The 15,737-nt window shown below is 34.3% G+C and overlaps 1 protein-coding gene across 1 annotated transcript in view; it reads left to right on the top strand.

Moving 5' to 3' along the window:
• Window positions 1-15,737, top strand: part of SMCHD1 (structural maintenance of chromosomes flexible hinge domain containing 1) — a gene marked incomplete at its 5' end in the record, with an annotated part of 66,633 nt that overhangs the window by 32,449 nt on the left and 18,447 nt on the right. The window contains 13 exons of the mRNA XM_083881028.1: window positions 196-292; window positions 1,760-1,832; window positions 3,478-3,617; window positions 4,604-4,738; window positions 5,568-5,795; window positions 6,454-6,602; window positions 7,310-7,398; window positions 8,518-8,636; window positions 9,282-9,449; window positions 10,476-10,601; window positions 12,482-12,561; window positions 13,606-13,763; window positions 15,531-15,646. Of these exons, the coding sequence (XP_083737154.1) occupies window positions 196-292; window positions 1,760-1,832; window positions 3,478-3,617; window positions 4,604-4,738; window positions 5,568-5,795; window positions 6,454-6,602; window positions 7,310-7,398; window positions 8,518-8,636; window positions 9,282-9,449; window positions 10,476-10,601; window positions 12,482-12,561; window positions 13,606-13,763; window positions 15,531-15,646 (1,678 nt within the window). The remainder of the gene's footprint in view (window positions 1-195; window positions 293-1,759; window positions 1,833-3,477; window positions 3,618-4,603; window positions 4,739-5,567; window positions 5,796-6,453; window positions 6,603-7,309; window positions 7,399-8,517; window positions 8,637-9,281; window positions 9,450-10,475; window positions 10,602-12,481; window positions 12,562-13,605; window positions 13,764-15,530; window positions 15,647-15,737) is intronic.

The following is a 15,737-nucleotide window of genomic DNA, read 5'->3' as shown; positions in this document are numbered from 1 at the left end:
TTTTGCCCTTTCTTCATGTGACAATAATATGATAATACTTTAGGTTTGTCTGAATGATATACTGAGAATTTCTCACATAAACTAACAAATATTTTTGCTTTTATTTTCATAAGAATATCTGAAATTATCTTGTATATTAAAATGCTCTGTTTGTTTTTAAATTGATTCTCTTGTGCTTTCTATATATTTTTCTAGTGGATTAACATTGAAGCATGAAGACATACCTGTGGCAGCAAAGTGTGTCATCAAGGGTGTTACTGCTAAAGGCTGTGTAAATAGTTGCCAAGGCAAGGTAGGCTGGTAAATTTAAGCTTGAAGTAACATTAAAAAAAAAAAAAGACATAGAGAAAATAATTTTTGTGCAAAATGAATTGTCACATGATGTTAGCTTAAGTTTGGTCTACACTAATGACCAGAGATATTTCTTGGGTTATTTTCAAATTATCTCTTGGAACTCTTTATGCAGCAATTTGTATTTCCCATACCCACACTCTTTTCAGGTGATGGGACTGGAGCTGGAAGGGCTGAGCAATATATGGTTGTGTGGTACAGTGTACCCAGCATGGCAGATCAGCTCTCTTTTTGAACTGGTGCTGAGATTGATTTAAGCTAAATCATCCTGGTGACTTCGGCACTGAAAGATGATAGAGAGCTAAAGAAGATGAAATTTTCCATTCTTAGTTGAGATGATGAGTAGTGATAGCTAATATGCAGGGTGTTTGTTTGACCTTCTTTAAATGTTTCCACTATTCTGGTTGCACTTCCACAGTGAATATATTTTCCAAATGCAGCCTGTTACTTACGGATTCTCAGCACCTTGTCGAGGTTCTACTTGACTGTAAAACCCAAAATGTACATTGCATGCTAAAAAATTCTTTTAATAAAACAGGTCTTAATGCTTTTGATAAATATAGATTAAAGATCTTTTAAAATAATGTTTAAATTATTTATAAGGCATATTTACACAGTATTTTAGCCAGCTCCCTATCCTTTCATTTAGTCTCCTAGTCTAGCATAGTAAAGACAAAGCAAGGAGATGAGATATACCTGCTTATTGAAAATTAAGGAGTGTTCGGTGTAGTAAATTTTGCAGGCAAAGTTTAGAATTTCAGGTGAAGAGCAAGAACAGTAACATAAGATGGAGTGCATTATGAGAAATAAAGTGTATAGGAACAAATGTGCCAGACTTTAGCAAGAGATAAATTTGATGAGAGGCAAGACCAAGAGTCATTTAAGGAACTTGCAGTACAGAAATAATATCATACCATAATAATTTAAAAAGAAATGGTGTTACTTTCTTCTTATTATTTTTCATTCTCTGATTTTAATGTGAAAATTGGTTTTAGTGATGAATGTAAGAAAAATAGTTATTTTTCTTATATCCTTAATCAAAGATGAGATGAACAGTGGTAGTGGTGCCTTGCTAAGGAATAATAAACACAGAACTTGCAGACCCTTTCTTCAAGACTACCTTTTATTTTGAACTGCTAAATTTTTCCCCATTAAAAAATTATGATAGCTGCTTTTCATAGTTTCAGAATCATGTAGTTTAACATACAAATCCTGAATTGAATGTATCTGGTTATAATAACATGGAAAAGACAGTTTTAGTACAGGGAAAAAAATCTTTATATTTTGTAGACCTGCAAAACAATTTCTAGGTGCTTCTTAAGTTAACATATATACAAATTGACATGATTATGTGAGATTATTATATGGTTTTGTTTAAGGTTAATTATTAAAATATTCTTTTCATTAGAACTTTAATTTGAAGATTACTCTTCCTGGTTTGAAAGAAGATACACAAGTCATTAAAATAAGATTGCAGCCTGGTAAGTATCTTTAAAATATTCAGTGAAATTCTGTTAAATTTTATTCTGACACTGTTAACTAAAGCTTCTTCCAAGAAGGTGAAATAATTAGTGAGGCATAAAAAAGAATCCAGGTGATGACTAGAAAAGAAATAAAGCCAAGAGCATGACATTTTTGGCATGAATATCATTGTACTCACAGCTCAGTCTTACCTACTATTCTGGGGGCTGGAATTTTTGTCTGTTTATTTGAGACACATTTTTCTCTTTTAATTACTTTAAATCTTTTTCTAATCTAGCATCTTGAACAAACGAATTTCTTATCTTCTTGTTTTTCTTTAGCATTAAGACTTTTCACCTGTACTAATCTGCATTGAAAATTAGTGTTCTCCCTGCAGAAAACATCTTATGAATGAATAAGTGCTCGTTTGGTTTCTTACCCCAGCAAAGGGGGATGCTTTGGCAATTGAATTGTGTTTGAAATTTTAATGTTACATTTTGAATTTATCATAATGCAAGAGAGGAACATAGAGGTCTGTAAGGACACTGCCTTTACCAGAATTTTATGTTTTGTGGATGTCTTGATTCTGAGGATTCCCTTAAATAAGAACTGTTATCCCTTGTTACTTGGGTTTTTCTGGATTTGGGATATAAGGATAGTATGAAAGCGAAGTTTTGGCCTCCCAGATTACCAAACTTCAATCTCGCCCATCTCATTTTGCAGAGATGTTGTTTACTACTTTGCAAGACCAGTAATGCGGAGGTTGGTCCATTATTCTTTATCTTTTGAGGAGTTAAGGGTTTATGTAGAAAACAGTGAAATGATTGGACTTGAGACAGATTGTGTTGTGTGTTGTTGATATTTACCTTGGACTGAAGGCAGCTTCATCCTTCATTTTGCTTTTGACAATGTACAAATGCTTCACTACCTCTTTCTTCTCACTTGAGTTATATCCTTGGGTTTGTAAGCTGTTTTTTGAGGAAGGAATAATAAAAGCTATTTCAGACTCATTCTTCAACCAGTGAGTTTGAAATAGAAATTTTAATAAATCATGCATAAACGATGCTTCTGAAAAATTGTCATCTTTGTTCCTTCAAAGCCTGTCTTTTATTAGTAATCTATTACTTCCTTCTCCTTTTAAAAACTGATAAAATAATTATGTGTTCCAGGAGATAGACTTACTTGAATCACTTCACTTTATTACCTAAGTAACAACAACAACTTTTTTTTTACATTTCTTTGCATGCAGATTGTAGCTGTGATAGTTTTTGCTATTAATTGCATATCTCAACATGAATATTTTTGGGTTTATCATGTCAGAAGAGAGCTCCAGGTTTCTTTTTTGATGGATGTGAATCCGTATAGTATGTAAACAGAACTATATCATGTGTTTACATGTATATTCTGAATTTCATCATGTTTGTCTAAGTGTTCTCTACTAAAATAATTCAAAATATTGGCAGGTGGTGTGTACTGAAGGACAGAAGGTGTCCAGAGCTTTTCAGTACAAACTAATATATATGCCTGAATTGTTTGAAATGGATTGTTACCACAAACTTGGTAGCTTGGCTTTAGAAACTCTTTGAGATAGCAAAAACTGAAATTCAGTGTCTCACAATTTATCTAAAATGTAACTATTGTTCTGCAATTGTGCATTTTTTACAGGCCCTCCTCGTCAATTGAAAGTAAAACCAGATTCAGAAATTCTAAAGATTGAAAATGGCACAGCTTTTCCCTTTCAGGTTGAAGTACTGGATGAATCAGGAAATATAACAGTGCAGCCAGAGTTGATTGTTCATTGTAAGGTAAGCTGCATTTCATAATGTGCCATAAGGATTTGGATTCTTGCTTTTTAAAGGGCTGGAAAAAGAATCTGTTTTGGAATCTCTGTAGAATTTAATATCTTTAGCAATGCGTTTGAAGTTTCTACAGCTTGTTAGCCATAACTGTGACTCACTTTCCTCTTATCTATTATGAGCCATTCAGTAAGTTTTGGAATCACTGGAACCTGGCTGGAAATAAAAGAGAAAATTATGTGAGGATATGTAGGTTCAGTTTTAAGGTATTTTGGCCATATTTACTATATACAATGCTAAAATTTATTCAAAAAAATAACTTCAGAAAGCTTACTTTTGGTATTTTTTAAGGTGAGCATTCAAGTCTAGTGCCTAAAAATAGTATTAGGTAAGACTACTATCATGTACACCAATATAAGCTCAGAAGGGACTGTGTATCTTGTTTTGATTTTAGGAAGTAAAAAAACTTCCCCTTTTGGCCCTCTTTTTTTGACTCAAGAAAGTGACTTTCCCAATTCTAGTGAAATCCAGTAAGGATATATAAAAGTGTTTTCCCACTGCAAAATAGTCTGCATTCCATTTGCACTTTTTTATATGTACATGCCCTTCCTGTAGATTGGGTCAACAACGTGTTGAATGTGATGTTTAAATTCCTTTAATGTGTGATGTTCAGTAAATTAATGAAAAGGAAGTTTGCTTCATAAGTTAATTGAATTTATTGCATAATGGCAGAAGAATCTAATTATTGTGTGTTATTAAAGCAAATGAACAGATAGTATATTTTATTTCCGTAACTTACTCCTTTCTCCCACACATCCCTTACCACCTGCAGAAAAATACAGGTGTTGGTCTTACAGTTGTTGGAAAACTGAAATATATTAATTTTTTCTGTATATAATTATATCTATATTTGGACTTATGCAAATAATAATTTATGAAATGATCATGGTAGTTCTGTAAGAGAAACTTGATGTTTAATCTTACATTTTAAATAGTTTTTAGGTGCTTCAGACCTTCCTGTGTATTCTGTGGATTGCAGTAATGGAGGAACAAACATTTTAACTGGTCCAGTTATACATGTACAGAATATCAAGAAAGACCATATACTGAAAGCAAGGTTTGAAGTACTTGTAAGTATTGGTTGAAATGCTTGGACTAAGAAAACATTGAAAAGTTTATTGTACAGTGTTGGCAGCATTTTTATGAATAAGTTTAACTTGCCCAAAGTTACTGGTTTTAAGTATCATAAACCTCATAATCAGATGGCTATGCTTTTTTATCACTAGAAAATCATAAAAAAGCTAAGAGCTTTTTTCATTTTTTAATTCATTTCTTACTCTATTAGTTAAATCCCTGAGGTGTTTCAGAAACATGCATGTTTTATGGGATTTTTCTTCCCTTTTTAAATTCTTGGATTGTTTTGATCAATTGCCCTCACTGCATAAACATTTAGTGTAAGAATAGGTATGGCAAGCAATAGTTTTTTGTAGCTTTTCAGTTTCAAAGCTCATGAAGTATGAATTTTTTTTACATGCTGCTGAACATTCCAGTTCTCTGGTAGTCAGGAGAGTCCCACTGCTGGAGAAAATAAGACCTGTGTGTGTTTTACCCTGGAAAAATGTGTGAATAAATACTAATATGGCAAGATGAATTATATGAAAGGATAGTTAGGATTACGCTTTAAAAGTATTTTGTAAATTTTATGACCTTCTACTTGTGGAATAGAAAAAATCTAAACAGATAGCATCAATTCTAGTATCTGTTACAAGTTGTAAGTATATTGGCATACCTTTTTTATTTACTTTTGACAAGTCAAGCTGATTTCATGTTTGGGCACCTGGTCATACCTGGTAATACTGAGTAGAGCCACAGGCTATTATGGTGTTATGTGTATGCATATGTAAATTTAATATTTTAAATATATGTCTGTTGTTTTTTTTTTTTCCCACCCATGAATAGAACTGCAAAGATGTGCCACCAGTGGAAAAGATTATAAAACTTCTTCCTAGCAGTCATGTTGCAAGACTACAGGTCTTAAGTATGAACGGACAAAAAGCTCTTCAGATTAAACATCAGGATGAAATCAGTTGTGTTGCTGGCCAAGTCATGAACAAACTTATATTTCAGATGTATGATGAAGCAGAAAGGGAAATACCCATAACTGCAGCTGCTGCAGAAAAAATCAAGGCAAGTTTAATTTTGAGTAAACAGCAGCATAATATGGGGGAGAGACACAAAGCTGATACCCTTAAAATCCATAAATGTCAGACTAAATAATATTCCTCAAAACTGTATTAATAAACATGGAAACTTAACTCTCCACCTTAGTATTTTTAAAAAATATTTTAAATTAAATGTTAAGTAATGCGTCAGGGTGGTATTATGAAAAGCAGGTTAGTATTTCCAGTGCTTCTCCTAAATATATAAAATAGTTATGACATAGTTGTGATTCCTCAGATTTAGGGCCTTCCCAACATTTAGGAACTTTGAATAAGCATGTTCCTCATGAAGACTTGCTTGCCTGTCTTTTCCCCGATCTGTGTGGAGCCTAAGACCAACATAGAGATTCACCAAATATACCATACCACACTTACATATTTCCTAGCTCAAGTTCAGTGAGGGAAACCTAATGTATGTTTTGGTCTGCTTGAGTTTTTTTTTTCCAAGTAATTGACTGTATTTCAGCAGATAGCATTGGTTACTGCTGGGAAATATCCAGGCTTTCCATTGAAAGCTGCTCTTGCCTGTATGTTATATCAGCATATTTAAAATGGCTACAAGATTTATTGTGTAGCTAGTAATTTATAATTTAGCTTTTGATTAATTTATAAAATTTTAATTTTAGGTTAACTGGACACCTAAAATTGACAGAGAGCTGTTGATGCAGGGATTATTACCTGATGTAAAAGTACCAACTTCAGTAAAAGATGTACGTTACTGTCTAATTACTTACCTTGATGAGCACGTGTCTTTGGAGAGTGCATTCACAGTCAGGTTTGTTCATTGGATATGTTTCTTTATTAATCATGTTATTGTCATAGCAGTGTAGCTCTCATTACTTTGGGGTAAAACAAAAGTCTTTCTACAGAAGCTGAAATTATGAAAGTGGTTGACAAATTAACAGGAGAATGTAAGCTTGGGAAGTGGGAAGGGTTTTGTGTAAATTTATTATGTGTGAAAACTTTACCTATGTGAAAGACTCTGTTGTGATATGCTTGCATCCATCCCTGTAATCATTTGTGTAAGTATACATACACTGAAGAAGATTATTGATGTTTTTGTAAACTTGCAGTAAACATTAGCTCACCGAATAACTAGTTAGAAATGTTAGGAGACTGGTGACTGAGGAGAAATAAGTATCACTGCAAAGTTAGTTCTTATCTGGTTTCTCAGTCAAAACTGACAGGGTGTAAATTGAACTTTAAAATTACCTGTATATCACTCTTAGTGAGTTTAAGACTGATTCTAAATTACTTTAGTAAAATTTCATGTGATTTTAATAGGTTAAGATTAGCTAATTAATTCACAGCACTCTGATGCCAGGGTAAATTAGAAGCAATTAGTCATTTCACAGACCTGTTGCAGGAAAATAAAATACACTACATGACCAAGCATTAAGATTCTTTTAAGATATTTATCATGCCAGCTGTTATTTTGTATTTACCTTGATGAGAGAAATAAGTCAATTTTCCTGTGCTCAGGCCACTTCCTGATGAACCCAAACACATTAAATGTAAACTGAAAGGCTCAAACACACTGCAGATGGGTGAAGAACTGCAGAGTGAAATTGGTGAGTGTTTGCGTATTCTTAATTTTCTTCTAAGATACATTTCTTTTTCTTGGCAGTTTGTTAAGGCTGTTATATGTACAGATGTCACCATGAGTAAACTACCTTCAACTACTTTAATATAAAAACCAGGTTTACATTCTCATTCACAGAAAGATGATCAGACTTCCAAAATGCCATTTTACAATTCTGGAGTTAGTCTTGATAAAATTTGTGTCTTACTTTGTACATCAGGACATTCATCATGCTCAGTTCAAATTGTTCATAAATTCTTTTTTTAGTTCATGTATTTTGAAATCTGAAAGGCCATACAGCATTCAGACTATTGCTAACTTCAAAGTGGCACTTTTTAAGGTTTACTGTAACAAAGAGGAAGGCATATTAGAGATCAGTCTTCTCATTCTCTTTTTGTTTCTGTATGCGGTATGATGTAGTGAGTAATTAAAAATTCTTACAGTATTTTGGGACATTGAAAGCTTGTGTGTGAATGAAGAAAGCACATAGAACAAACTAAGAGGTTGAAAAACAGCTTTCAATTTTAAGATTTTTTTTCTTCTTTAACTTTTTGGTAAGAAATAATCTTTTTATTCAAAAAAGTGGGAAGCACAAATATGGGATATAACTGTATAGGTACATTTGGTTTACACCCACAAGACTGGGCGTTCTTATCAATGTATATAAAAACCTGAAAAGAGTATAAAGAAGTTGGAGCTGGGCTTTTCCTAGGTGTGTTCAGAGACAGTAAATAGAGGCAGTGGGGACCAAGTGAAACACAGGATGTGGCCCCTGAAACACTTTTTCACTGTGAGGGTGACTGAGCACTGGCACAGATTGCCCAGGGTTTGTGGAATCTCCCTCCTTGGATATACTCAGAAGCTGCCAGTCTGCAACTGGCTCGAGGTTGCCATACTTGAACGGGGGGGTTTGAACCAGGTGACATCCAGAAATACCTTCCAACCTCAGCCTCTCTGTAATTTAGTGATAGTTACTTAAAATTTCTCTATATTGTGTCTATGTTGTGTATGTTTATATTCCATATGTTGTATAATGTTTCATTAAAGCAGCTGCTGAAGTAATCATCCTAATAATTGCTTTAATCATCATCATCATCTTTTTTAACAGATGTAATGATTACAGATCAGTTCGGAAATCAGGTTCAGACAGTGACATCTGCATGTGTAAATTCCCTAGGAGTTTCTGGGCCTGGACTTGATAAATCAAATTTGAAAATAACTTGGCAGGTATTTATAAAATATCATATAGTTTATTTCCTTGTGGCATTTGTGTGGTAATTGTCTTAATTCTGTTACCCAGAATTGAACCAAAATTGTGGAAAGGTAGTCAAATTACACACTTAAGTTGGTTGCTTAAAGCATTAAAATTGTATGATCCTGTTCTAAGGAGCACAGCTGCATCTGTTAAAAACTTTATCACTGCTGCAGCTATACAATGTGGAGGCCAGTTCACTTCGTGCTTGAGTCAGGTTTGGTTTGTTTCTAGTTCATTGTTCTATATGTTTTCTTCTATCTTGCTTTTAGTCTTCTGTGGGGTTTTTTTATGTTGGTACAGTTGATTTAAAGATCTTTTGAGGAACTTTGTAGAAAGGACTAGTATCTATACCTTTTAAAATATGCTGGATATAACCTGAAAGAAGAGGTTTCTGAGAAATTCTTGAGTTTGAAATTAGTAACTTCTTACTTAGGAAGCTCATTTAAATTTAACAGAAGGAATATAACTTGTAGTTTAATTTTTAGTCCACAGTAGAACTGTCTCACAGTAGAACATCAAATAGTATTTATAGCATAAATGCTACATTGAAAAAATACTAATAAATTTTACTTTGCTTTATTTGTTCTTGATAAAATCTTCTCCTTGTCTCTCAATAGGAAAGTACTCAAACAATGAAAGTAAAAGGTATTCGATACAAACCCTGTTTACTCGGAAGCAAAGAACTGTGCTTCGCTTGGCGTGAGTTTTCTGATTTTATCAGAGTGAATTTAGTAGCAGGATCTCCAGCTAAATTGCAGATTGTGGACTGGCCAGAGTTAGAAAAGGTAAGTTGAACAATTTTGGTTTGAAAAAAAGCAACATGGTCTCTAGTCAGGTATTTTAATTCCACTTTTCGTGCAATAGCTAACTACATTAGGCTTTTAAAAGTAAACTTATTTTGGAGTAATCTAACCCATGTGTATGTTTACAACCTTCAAAATTGTAAACTTTATTCTGCCCCATTTGCTTGTCTACAGATGGTGTAATTTTTCTTTGGTGCAGTAATTTTACTGTGGACTGGATCCTGGCACCCATCTTCCACTGTCTATTTTCCAGAGTTACAGTCGTAGTAGTAATGGCTGGATCATCTCTCCATTTCTTACAGGGCTTTTTTCATGTTCAGGATGTTAGATCGCTGTCCCAAATTTACTTCAGTTTACAAGTGTTTGCTGTCAGAAAGTAAACACTTAAGGAGAGTGGAGTACAGGACTTAATGGAAATGGCCTGAGATTTTTGGTGCTGTACATCTATTTTCCTTGGGGTTTTAAAATTATTTTTCAATAATTTACTTTCAATAATTTTTCAATTTACTTTGGCTATTTAAATAATAGTGCTTAACTTGCTGCAGAAACCAGAATAGAAGATTGAAAGCAGAAAAAAAAATCTCTGAATAGAAGACAGGAATCAAGATTGGTGTTTTGAGAAAATGGAGAAGGAAGTTACTGAAGAAAATGAAACAGAAGGTTCAGGGCATCGCATAACTATTTTTGTTCTCTAGGCAGCTGTTTAAGTATATCAGAAAATAAAAGTTTTAGACCATAACTCTTCCTACAATAAGGCCCTTCAGAACCATGTCCTTCCTTTTAATCACATCAACATGAGCAACCCATGCCATTTAATTCAAGTATTGCATTTTATTCTAATGAGAATATAAACAAACTCTAGAAATACATTCTTGCATACCGATCAGTCATGGTCTAGCTCTTCTGGGAGACAAATAGTGTGGAAAAGGAATTGCTCTGGGGATTCCTGAACTACTGTGACTGTTGAAGATATGTAGAATTGAATAGCATCATTTGTATCTCTTCCAGCCTGTTGCAGTGATTAATGGTAGAGAATTGCAGAGGCCCCTTATTGTTCAGTTGTGTGATCAGTGGGGAAATCCAACTCCTGAACCTAATGTCAAAATCAACCTTGCAAAGAGTAACAACTTAAAGGTAAGCATTGGCCTTATTAGGTGAACTTTAACACAAGTTTTGTTGCCATATCTATAGTATCTTAATTTTCAGGACATTTTTTTAAATGTTAATAAAATATTGTAAGAGCACAAAAGAGTAATTAATCTAGTATAGGAATTATGGCAACAAATAACATAAATAGGTCCCAGGAGGACAATCACAAATATAACAGAATTCCTATAGCACAGTGTCTGAGTATAATTTGAATACATTCCAGATCTCCTGCAGAACCTTTTCCAAATTTTGCATGCACATCACACTACCACATCTCCCATGTTATCAGAGGTAATTATTTATTGAATGATAATAATGACGATGATACCATCTCAACTGGCAACCAAGTAATTTCGCTCTGGTGGTTCTTTGATTTTGATTCCTGAATGTAGGACTTACTGGTCTGTATGTAAAGCTGATTAGCAGGTTTGGGCCCTGCTTGATTATCCTGTGAAAAGCATTGGCAGGATAAAGGAAAGTAAAACAATGAGGATGCAAATCTAGCCCAAGTTTAAGTGGTTATTGTCTGTTCCATAAGTTCCATAAGGATGGATCAGATGGTTTTCACATTGGTCTGTACAAAGGAAGGACTTTGACACAATGCTCCATTCATTAAACTTTTTATTCCTGTTTTTGAACAGAAAAAGAAAATAAAAGAAAAGCTCTCAAACATTCCTACCTGTCAGTACAGAGACTGTTATATTGAATATATATTATCAGCACAGGATATATTCATCACCTCTGGACATAACATTTTTTCCAGGGGCTGGTCCTGTTCCCTTTTTGTTCCTGCTTGCTTGTGTTCCTCAGTTTTCTCAGAATACACAACAGCCAAGAACCTTCTTTTGCTCACTCCTCCAGAGCTGTGCCACAATCTTAGCTTTTGCTCAATTTAACTATGCTATTATTACTTTTTTAATTGGATATTTTGAAGTAGATTTCCTGACATCTTGAACATTTGTCTTTTGTCTTTTTTTTTTTGCTCTCTTACCATAGCAGCCTGCCCCACAGTTTGGGGATTTTTTTTCTTTGCCCTAGCGACTGCCTTTATGGGTCACCTGAAGCTCACTGTGGGTTCTAGTTATGTTGTTCTTGAGAGAAGACACAGCCTTGGCAGTAGCGCTGCATGGTTGTGCTGCCTGGTCAAAGAGATGGTGGCTGTGTCTTTTATGCCTTCTTCCAGGAAGCACCAGCAGCATGTCTTAGAGTCCACATGTTCTTCATCTGAGTGGGATGTGTCCAGGAGAAAGTGTTCTGAAAGCCAAGGTGGATCATTGCTATGAAGGGTTTATTGCAGCATGCTCTGTCTTGGCATTTTCCAATAGGTTGTATGCACAGTCTCCCAAAAGAAATGAGGAGATTTTGGGAGCTGAAATTCTCAAATAAGATGTTCTCTATATTTCACAGTCTACCCTCTAAGTCTCTAAAGCCTGATACTAATGCATGCATTTCCTGTATTCCTTTATCTTAGAGATCCAAAACTAAATGAGAACTGGAGAAACTCTGTAACAGGCACTAAATAGTTTGTAGAAGGCTTTTGGATCTGAAAGTGCACTCAGATTAACATCTGCTATGGATGGTATGATAGCATCAGTACCAATTTAAAAAATAACATTTATAAAATATTTGAATATATTAATGAAGAAGAAGAATATCCTAGTTCCTATGATTGCTTTTAAAAACTGGCAGAGAATTTGAAACCTCTTCCTTAATATTGTCTTCATAACAGTATATCTTTTCCTAATTTACAGTGACAAAATTTAGCTGAAATCAGCAGACAGTATTCAGGCAAATGAGATAAACATTTTATCCTAAAACTTGATACTATTTCTGTATTATTGAAAGATTTTTTTTTTTTTTGACAGCTTGTTCCTTCAAACCAGCAGCATAAAACTGATGACACTGGTAGAGCTAACCTGGGAGTTTTTACTATTCACGCACCTAGGTAAGTAGTGAAGACCAGATGGATTTCATAAAGTATTACCAAGTATTAATCTAAAGCTAAGATCAAACATTTATTATTGATATGCAGGTGGATAGCCAGATAGTAAGTGCTAAAAAAATTAAGTGATTTACTATATTAAATTTAGTAGCTGGTTTTTTTTTTTGATCTCCTGAGAAGCTGCTGCTGTAATTTTCTGAATCCTGTTTTTTTTTCTGGTGATGGTAAACCTCATCTTATTGTCAACCTGCACCAAATGCAAGTGGTATTATAAACCACTTTAAAGTTTTGAAATGTACAGTCTTTAGGTGGCCAGTTCCAGACATTATTCTTTTTAAAGTAGGAACACATTCTAAGAGGGTTTACATCTCACTTTTTTGCATGTTAGACATTGTTTTAAAGGATTAGGTGGAGTGTCCAAAGGAATTTTAAACAGATATATTTCATTCTCCTATTTGCAATTGAACTGCTGAAGTCTCATTTCCAGCAGATTTATGTCCTGTGGCTCCTTCATGTTGTACTTCTTCATGCTCACTTCATGTATAGCTTCCCTTACACACTTCCGTCCCATATTTTCAAATTCATCATTTCTGTATCTTCCTCATATTCACAGTTCTGCAACCCACTCCATGGATCCCTGAGTTTTCTGAGCAAGACAGGGTTTGCTTTAGGTTATTTTGAAACTAGCAGGAAGTGCTTGTTCTCTGCATTCAAATATGGAGGATTTGCTCCTCAACATTTTAATTGCTTTCTGCATTACTGTCTTCTGCTGCTTGAAGCTGGAGTTGCTAGTGTCTTACAGGCCATGAAACATGATCAAAATAATGAAATACTAACACAAATTAATAGGTTAATATCTTAAGAATAACTTAAACTCGTGACTTGTCTAACATTGCATTAACAGTTCCATTTTTTTTCTCTTTACTACTACTTTGCTAGATATTGTTTAGCATGCTTTCATGTACGTTATTCAGACTTGAAGCCTGTTGAAAATTGTCTTTTCAGAAGAGATTTTACATCTGTTTTTATGATTTCTGTATATTGCAGGGGAGAGCACATTTTACAGCTTAAAGCCTCATACAACAAAACCATATTAGATTGTCTTGTAATCACAATAAATGTCCTGCCTGATCCTGAGAAACCTGTCTGCTTGAATGTGAAATATGACAGAAGTCCTTCTTTTCCAGCAGGAAGTACCTTCCCTGGTAAGTATATGGATCTTTGGTGGAAACCAATTCCTGAAGAGCTTTGAAAACGTGTGAAAAATTATTTTGGTCGTTTGTCTACTGTATTTTTTTTCTTTTTCTAGTCTGTTTTCTTAATTCTTTGTAATAGCTCTGTCTGAGATGTAACACTTGGACAGAAGAGATATGTAGGTCATCTTTGGAAAGCATTTCAAAAGGCCTCTTATTTACTTGTTCCAAATTGCTCCTTTTATCCATCTATAAATGGTAAAACTACAGAATCTCTTTTCTGTCTTACTAAAATTTGATCTGAGCTAGTTCATGTATGTTTTCCCTCATCTCTTCCTGTGGAATAGTAACAAAGGACGTAGCTATGAAGTTCTAGGCCAACTGCAAGCCAAGATAAACCAAAAAATAATCAGCAGGAGGACAACAGAAAATATTTTTTCCTGCTGTATTCTCTCACAAAAGGGTTTGTGTCTTGGCTGTCACAGCATGATAATCCAACATTTTTATGGCAAGAGGTTTCAGTTTTTTAAAATACTCCATACGGTGTTATGACCTTGATTAAATTCAGAAGTTTTGTTTTATTTTAGTACTTCAGTTTTGTCTAGAAAAATCATAGAATGACAGAGTGGTTTTGGTTGGAAGGGACCTGTAAAGATCATCTACCTCCAACCCCCCTGCCAAACAGACCTTTTTCTAATGTAGTGTGTAGTGTAAATCAATCAGGTTTTGAGTTAAGAAGATAATTAAACAGCTTCTTCAGGACAATATAATTAATATAGTATTTATGACATTAAAATTTTAAATGAAATGAGATAATAAAGTCTGTATTAACAGTCTCATATTATTAAATAAATAAAATACATAAACATCCTAATTATTTGATTTATTGGTCATCTCAGGTATACCTGAGGGGAGGCAGTGTAATCTTGGAGGGGGTCAGGCCTGGATTTTTCATGCACATCAAAGCATAGTTCTTCCTTAAAGTGCAAAATTTAGTCCTGCGTGAGCAGTGCAAGTTCATTTACATGCATTAAATCCATGTGCTTTGTTCACATTTTGAACTAGAAGAAGGGTAGCTTTGTTCTAGTTTGGATTCCATTTCCTTCAGATCACTGCATTTTCTATGGGACATACAGGAAAAATGAAATTTTTCACATTGGGATATAAAATGGCAAGTACTTTGACTGCAGAACCAGTCAACAGAGTGAAATGTCTCCCTATAGTCTATTTCTAATAGATACAACTGTGTGATCCTAGTCTGTAAGAAGCAGCAAAACTCAGCTTCAGATTCATAATCTGATCCCTTGGGAAAATGGTTGTGATGTTGGTACAGTCTTTCTACAGCTTCTGTGCCTTTCTGTCCAGTAGTTCAATGGCTGAAGTATTTGTGATGGAAGAGGGGGATTTGGAATTCCTGTCCTTGAAGGAAGCAATCACCTAATTAACTAGATAATAGTACTCATTCCTGAGAGCAAGAAGCAGCCTGGCATGCTGTTTTGATAGGAATAATTTGAGAAAGGCAGACTTGAAATTTTAGGATTTTTTTTTAAAGCTATCACTGTATAAAATAGGTGTTTGGACTGTTACCTGATCTAATTACAGGGATAAGGAGAGAAGGCTTTTCATATCTGGTTTGAAATTCTTAGTGGTTTTGGCTCTTGAAATGCTCATTTTGTAAGCTTTTTTTCTCTTAAATATGAGGGAGACACAGAAATTCATTTTTTGAGCTTCTTAATTCTGAATAAAAACAATCTTCCAAACATGTTTTTCATCCTACAGATTTTATGGTTAGTGTTCTTTCTGAAGATGGCACCATTATTAAAAACATTAATCCAGCACGGATTTCTATGAAAATGTGGGAAGCACAGAGCAGCCGGGTTAGGACACCAATTGATGTAAGTCATCAAAATACATTTTCAAAATGGGTATGAAAATGCAGGATAGGACAAACAAAGTAGAAGCTGTCTTTCATTTGACTGAGATCCT

This window comes from Zosterops lateralis (assembly GCF_965231275.1).
Source record: "Zosterops lateralis genome assembly, chromosome: 1".
NCBI classification, from domain to species: domain Eukaryota; kingdom Metazoa; phylum Chordata; class Aves; order Passeriformes; family Zosteropidae; genus Zosterops; species Zosterops lateralis.
The sequence above is the reverse complement of the archived record's forward strand: the minus strand, read 5'-3'. Positions and strand labels throughout refer to the sequence as shown.